This window comes from Leishmania panamensis (genome assembly GCF_000755165.1).
Source record: "Leishmania panamensis strain MHOM/PA/94/PSC-1 chromosome 25 sequence".
Taxonomy (NCBI): domain Eukaryota; phylum Euglenozoa; class Kinetoplastea; order Trypanosomatida; family Trypanosomatidae; genus Leishmania; species Leishmania panamensis.
The window spans coordinates 75,167-82,475 of record NC_025871.1 but is presented as its reverse complement, the minus strand read 5'-3'; the positions used below and the strand labels follow the sequence as shown (position 1 = coordinate 82,475).

Genomic DNA, 7,309 nt, shown 5'->3' with positions numbered 1-7,309 from the left:
CACACACACACACACACACACCCACACACACACACACACACACACACACACACACACATAGACACCCACGTGCGACTTGGGGCGGAGAACAGGGCAATGCCCGGAAGATGGTCCTTCTCAAACGCGTCTACACCCCCGCGACGGCTGCAACATTCGACCTCCTCCATGGCCGCTGCCGGTCGCGTTGATGCGCTGTTTGAGTCTCAGACGCGCGCCTCTTTCATCGACGACCCAGCGCTGTACGATGTTGGTGAATGCGATGCGGAGGATGTACCGGGGATATCCAGAGGCAGCTGGGTAGAGGATGAATATGCCCACTCGCACCAATGCAGGTCTTGCCACGATACTCATCGTTTGCGCAAGTCCCTCAAGTGGATAGAGGTACAATACATAGCCGAAATAGAGTCCTTGCGGCTGCACCTAGAGGAAGCGGTGGCGCAGCGCACCGCAGCTGTGAGGGAGCGAAACGATCTGCTGACCTCCGCTGACAAGACAATGACGGACATGCTACAGATAAAGCAAGAGGCGCAGGCACTCCAGGTGGAGCTGGTGCAAGTGTCGCAGGAGAAAGAGCAACTACGGCGGTGTGTGCAGGAACTACAGAAGGACAGTGCCGCTGCCAGCGAGCGATTCGAGAGAGTTGCACGGTTCATCCTTGATGACACAGAGGCAATGGAGCGTGTTCACCTCGAGGCTGCGGAGAAGGACGAGGCTCTGTTGCTCCAGCAGCTGCGCGCAGCCGAGTGGGCGAGAGTTGAGGCAATTGCGCACCTGATGTCCGGGCACACTTCGAAGAGTTGCGCCGCCACAGCTGATGGGGCTGCTGGTGCTAAATGTGGCAGTTCCTGCACGAACATCTCGAGCGGCTTCTTTCCAGAGATCTCGTCACCGGGGTTGTCGGAGGGGAGCCATGAGCGACGCACGTGTTCACCACGTCCCTCGCAGCGGCGGTCGCTGACGGTGCCTGTGCCCACTCAGCGTCTTTCATACTCTCCCTATTCTCCAGCAGAGCACGGTGGAGGACAGAGCGCTGCTGCCACATTCCGTTGCACTCGGATGTTTACCCCTGACCCAGCTGGAGCCACACCAGGCGCTGGCGATGATTCAGCGCGTAAGAGCATCAAGAGAGAAGAGTGGGGCCTCGAGCAGCAGCGCAGTTTGTATGAGACGCAGCTGGCTGAGGAGCGCGCCTTGACAAGTGAGATGCAGGCGGAAATAGACGACCTAATCGAGAACGAACTCGTGCTGCTGGAAGCGAATGGTCGTGTAGCCCTGGAGAGGGATTCAGCGGAGGCCGTTGTCGATGTTGTGCGGTGCCTCTTTCAGTGCCTCGGCACATCGCTTTGTTCAGGGCAAGTGGTGTCAGTGGGGGGCTTCATGATGGACGGGTCATCACCGAAGGCCACATCGACGACTTGCCCCGGTGACAGCGACGGTGAATCGTGCAAAGGTCGCGTGTTGCCGATTACAACGCAGGCGTCGCTGAGATGTGGAAGGCTCGGAGACGAATCTGTTGTATGTGAAGCGCTGCTGTCGGATGTGCTCAGCGCTGTGGATGAGGCGAAGCGAGGCGTGCACAGCCTTCACGATAATATCATCTGCTGCCACGCCGCTGTGGGCAGCACTAGTGCACAGCAAGAGAAGATGGAGGGTCTTCTTCGTCAAGTACTCGCAGAGGTGGCGAGCCAACGCAGCAAGGTTGAGGAAACGCACGCCGCGTTGCGTCGGTTTGCTCGCATCTCAACACACAACGAAGACGCGCTGTTCCGCGCGGTGTGGCGAATGGAGGAGACGTTGAGGGCATCAACGCCAGTCGTGGCTCCTGTGAAAGATGGAGAAGAGGATAGGCGGACACGCATTGCAAACCGAAAAGCCTCTCTGGACCTGCCAATGCCGCCGCAGACAGAGGAGCTGCGAGGTGTCAGCACCGCAGATGCCAATCTCTTCACGACCACCACCGCACCCTCATCCACGGCGAACGTCTCGAATGCGCTTTCGCAGCTGCCATCAAGTGGGCACTTTGCTGCAGCGGAAGAGGCTCTATTCGATCCACGTCGCATTCAAATGGACGCCAACTTGGCAGCGCAGGAGATGGCGGCGCTCCTCCACCAAGACACGCCCAGCGATGCCTCCGACGGGGACGTCCTGCAGACGCCGTATGACGCCTATTAGGGGCAACCACGCTGCATTGTTCTTCTGCTTTCCCACAGTCAGGGCGAAGGGCTTGTCCCTTGGAAGGGTGCCGATCCTATTCAAGCAAGATCGTGTGCAGCTGTGGAATGAGCTCCTGACGACTCCTACATTGCTCACCCTACCGCGAAGGCAGGATGGGTCGTTTGTGACCGTCTTGCCTCAACCCCGCTCAACACTGTTGACGTATTTGAGTAATTCTCGAGGTCTGCACCTCCACGCCTTCCTCCTCCACTCCCCATCATCGACACAGATTCCCATCAGCGTATGGCTCGAAGAGGAGCTATACACGAACGCGTCGACGCACGATTACATATGAAGATATACATATTGGGCGAGGCAGCAGCGAGGACTTGTGGGTTCATAGCGATGAAGCTCTCCAGGGTGGGGGAGGAAGAGAGGGAAGTGAAGAGGAGGGCCTGTCGCGTTTTGCCCCCCTTTTTTGCTTTCAGCGGTGTTGAGGGCGGGGATGGACTTGGCAGCCATTCGTTGTGGCGGCAACCCGCGCATCTCTTCCTCATCACACACCTCTGCCTTGCGACTCCCTCTCTTCTCTGGTTCTTTCGCCCTTTCGATCACAGCGACGCTCTTCAGTGGTAACACCACCGCATTCTGCTTCTCCTTCTACCCCTGTCATTACTCTCAGGAGGCGCGAGGTGAGGTGTTAAAGACGGGCTGACGACGTTTGCGTCTCGCTCGGTGCCTCTCTAACGTCGTCACTGCCAAGCATGTGTGCGAATATGCGCCAACGTTGTAGCTTCGCTGTGGTTCTTTGGCGGTACTTCTCCCCCTGGTACTCTTCTCCCTACCACATCTCTTTGGCTTCAGCTGGCTTGGACTCGCTTCTTATCTTTCCTTGTCAAGGGTCTTCCTCCGCCAGAAAAATAGCGGGTTGGTGTTTCATCCATCAACGGTAGACCGCAGCCCCGGCGGCGTTTGCGCGTTACCCTTCCCCGTCTCCATTTCTCTAACTCTGCCCGTTTCTCTCCCCATCGAGACAGCGGTGTGCTGAGGAGACTTCGTTGCTGCTTCCTCTACTTCAGTCACGGTGCTGAAGAGCTTTCTCGAAGGACCGGTACTCTTGTCTCGTCTACTCTTTTTATCTGTGGTGCATCTGCAACTCGTGTTGGGCTACTGCGCCTGTGTCTCTCCTCTCCACCGCCATCTTCGCAGTTTCGCCAGGTGTCGAGGGAGGAGGACGCTGAGAGAGAGAGAGAATCAGCTCCACAAGTACGCGTACCCACAGACGCACAGTAACGTCAACACGGACATACGCAGTGGTGCTGTTCACAGTTCTCCCATTCTACCCGGACATAATCTCTCGCACATACAGAGACTGAGAAGTCATCGTCTCTTTCTCGCTATTTCCTTTCTTATAGCCAAGGCCGCTGCAAGGCGAAGTGGCGACGCCCCTGCTTGACCGCGACTGCTTCCCATCCGTCCGTGCATCTTTCCTATCGTCCGCGGGGAGCGTCGTTTAATCCACTATGGTGCTTTCTCAAAGGGGCCTCCCGGTGAGCAGTGACTCTGCAGGTGCGGCAGGTCGTTTCAAGCGGCAGCGCGTGCGTGAAGCGGAGGCGAGGCGTCAGGAGCAGCGCGTTGAGGATGTGCTGACCCACACTACTCACATCGTCGACGCCATCGCCACGATCAATGGAAAATACGTGCTCACTCTCAACGATGAGCGGGCACGGCTAGTGCACCAGGTGACGGAGCTGCAGACACAATTGACGAAGCACCAGCGGCAGCATGCTGAGGACACCACCCATCTGGTCTTGAGTGAGTTCGCGCGTCTTCGCGGGGTGGTGAGCAGCGGCGTAAAGGATCGGCTCCTTCAGTCGCTGCGGGAAGAAGCAAATAAGGGCCACGCTGACGTCTTCGACGCCATCTCGGCGCACGTGGATGATGCCCTTCAGGGGTCCCTTGCCGTGGCCGACACCGAGCTGTCGGCCGAGCGACAGCTGAATCACACTCTGGTGCAGCAACTACAGAACTACACGCAAACCCTTCTTAGGGAAGTGAAAGGCGCCACGTCACGCGCCTTTCAGGCTGAAGTGGAGGTGATGCAGCGTGATGTGCTCGTGGCGAAGCTGCAGGCAGCCTGCGTTTTCGCCCAGAACCGACAGGTTCGCCATGAGCAGGAGGTGGATGCGCTCATGCGGGTGGTGGCGCAACTCGCTGAAAAGAGTCGCTATGCCGAGTCGGCGCGGGCAGATGTGCGCCGAGCGAAGCACCACGTACGACTACTCGAGCAGCACCTTGGACTGAACGAGATAGTGGCTGCCGTCCAAGCCGAGATGGCGCGTGCGCCTTCTGACGCATCTGCGGAGGTCCGTCAGAGCATCGGCCCACCTCTAGCCCCCGATCCGTCGCTGCGGTCTAGTGCGCCACACTACTTTGCTATGAAGATGCTGGAGCACAAGGAGGTGACGCTGACGGAGCTTGTCGACTCATGGCAACAGCAGGAGTCACGAATCATGGAGGCAGAGCAACGCTACGCACGTCTCGAAGGCGTTGTGAGCCGTGTGCAGCATGATGCCCTCGTCGTACATCAGCGCTATCTGGAGGAGAAGCAGCGCCGCGAGATTGCTGACAGACGAATTACAGACATGGTGCGGGAGCGTCTTCACCCGCAGAAGGATCTTGCCATCTCACAGGAGGTGCAGCGGCTGCGGTGGGCATACACCGAGGTGGTGGACGACGCTGCTCAGCTAGCCGTGAACCTAAAGGTGTGCCGGGATGAGCTTCAGCGCTCACAGGAGGACGCGGCTCGTTTGTCTGCCCAAGTGCGGCAGCTGCAGCGCGATGCCGAGACGGACCAGGTGGCGCTAACCATCCGAGAACTCCGCAACGAGTACGCTGCGCGCGTGCGTGACCTCGAGGAGGAGTCGACACGAGCCGAGATGCAGCTGAGCCTCGCCCAGCGTGTGTCAAAGCAGTACGGCGCCGCTGCCACGGAGGCTACGGCAGCACTACAGCGGGCCGCGCAAGCCAACCGGGAGCTGAGCTCTGCAGCGCTGCTGGTGATCTCTGGTGACCGTAGCACCCTTGCGACCTCGAGCTCCGCGTGGAGGGAGGAGGTGGAGCTGGTAGAGGCGCAAGCGGAGAGGCTGCTGTCCGCGACAGCGGCAGCGAAGGAGTTTGCAGCTGCTCACGGCGAGTTGTACGACACGCAGATGGAGGCGCTTATGCGCCAGTGGACCCTCGTGAGGGAGGCGGAGATGCAGGTGAGGGTGCCCTCCACTGCTGACAGCCAACTAGGCGAGGGGAGGCTGCCGACAGTCGGTCACAACTCGACCGACGACTACACCGAGTCGCGCACACTTGTCTCCTCATCCATTGCAGCTGAGGAATCGATGGACAAGGCGAACGCAGTACTAAGCGCCTCCCAGTTTGCGCTGCGTGAGGCACTTATGCTTCTGAACGCGTCCCTGCAGAGCACGGACGTGGAGAGGTCCCACCTTGTGGATGCGTCTTTGTCGGATGCCCAGTATGTGACTGAGTTGATTGCAGAGGTACGTCGTGTCACGGCAGAGCGGGATAGGCTGCGTGCACAGGTGAACGTGTGCCAGGAGTTGTTGGAGAAGAACCACGTGACAGTGGTGGAGCGGGCGCTGATGCACGACGTTCCCGTAGAGGACTCTCTCAACGTCGCCGAGGCAACGGAGCGCATTGAGGTGCTAAAGAATCAGCTGGCAGCGGCAAAGCAGGTGTGCGAGCGTGCTTTGAACGAAGTGAAGCAGGTCACGGCTGAGAAGGGCGACGTGGAACTGCGCCTCACAGAGCTGGCACGCGAACACGAGGTGCTGCAGAGGCACACGAGCCGTCTTACAGATAGGCTGCACGGGAGCCTAGCGAGAGAATCCGAGCTGAGGGAGAAGAACATGGCGCTGCAGACCCAGCTCACCGATCTTGTCCAGCTGCCAGGCGTAACCACAGTGGAGGCAGAGGCGTCGTCGATAGCACCGCACACCACTTCGGCCCGCCTCACGGATCTTTTCTCGTCTCTTCAGGAGTCGTTGGGCAGTCTCAGCGTGGAGGTCGGCGCCCTGCGCCGCGAGCGAGCCGACGGAGCTTCGAGAGAGACGGACGTGGGCAGCGGCGACAACAACGGCCCTGACGCTGACGGCGTCGAAGATGCACTGCTAGTTGACTCTCTTAGTCGCTCTGGAATGATGAGCATCGTGCGTGTGTTGAAGGAGACGTTGCACAAGGTCGGCTTACTGAAGGTGTCGCTGAGGAGCGTCGCTGGTGCCCAGGCTGCTGGACTGTGTGCTGCTGCTAAGGAGTGCGGCAACGCTGACGGAGGCAGCGGCGCTGCGTTGACTGCAAATGTTGTGCCGCCTCCATCGCCTGAGACGCAGCAGCGAGCACTCGAGTACCGCTACTCTCTGCTAGAAGCCAAGCTCATGAGCATGGTGGCGGAGCGGCTGGAGATGCAGGGGCGCTTGCAGAAGGCAGAGAAAACCACAGCAGACATGGAGGCGGCAAATCAGCGCCTTCTCACCATCTCGAAGAGCGTGATCGAGAAGCAGAATACGCTCAAGACAGAAAACGAGCAGTTGCAGGCACAGCTGCGACAACTAACTACTGCCGCCAACGCCGCATCGACACCGCTGCCAGAGCTTCTAGCAGCGCCGGGACTTACCACAGCACCCGTGAGTGCTCAGATGCCGACGCCGCATGAGGGTGCGGTGACCCCTATCCCATACGCACATGCGGTTGGGATCTCAGTCCCATCGGAGCATGTCGAGTGGAGCGCCACCGTCGCTCCGGCGTATTCGACATCGGCAACGCAGCCGCGAGCACCCACTCGGATCGACGACCCCCCTGTGGCGAATGCATCGCTGCCCCACTCTGGCGTGCCGGTCCCGCAAGAGCAGATCGAGGAGGGTACTGGGAGGGCGCCAGAAGGTGTGGCTGCCAACGTGGCGGTCACGTCCTCATCGGAGCCAATAAACGAGAATGTCGTCCCGCAGACGGAGGCATCGCTGATGGCGGTGGAAGATCTAGCGGAGGCGGTGTCCGGGCCTGAGGAGTGACGGAGACGCACTTGTGCGCGTACTACGCGTTTCTCTTCTGTTTCTTTTTAGTACCCTGCGCCTGTCGATGTGATGTG

The 7,309-nt window shown here is 59.4% G+C and overlaps 2 protein-coding genes across 2 annotated transcripts; both read left to right on the top strand.

The window, feature by feature from the left end:
- Window positions 1-165: 165 nt before the first annotated feature.
- On the top strand, window positions 166-2,172 carry LPMP_250290 (hypothetical protein; the record flags this gene model as incomplete). The annotated part of the gene is made up of 1 exon (XM_010701299.1): window positions 166-2,172. The coding sequence occupies one exon, from the start codon at window positions 166-168 to the stop codon at window positions 2,170-2,172; it is 2,007 nt and encodes a 668-aa protein (XP_010699601.1).
- A 1,505-nt stretch (window positions 2,173-3,677) lies between these two features.
- On the top strand, window positions 3,678-7,232 carry LPMP_250280 (hypothetical protein; the record flags this gene model as incomplete). The annotated part of the gene is made up of 1 exon (XM_010701298.1): window positions 3,678-7,232. The coding sequence occupies one exon, from the start codon at window positions 3,678-3,680 to the stop codon at window positions 7,230-7,232; it is 3,555 nt and encodes a 1,184-aa protein (XP_010699600.1).
- Between the last annotated feature and the right edge of the window lie 77 nt (window positions 7,233-7,309).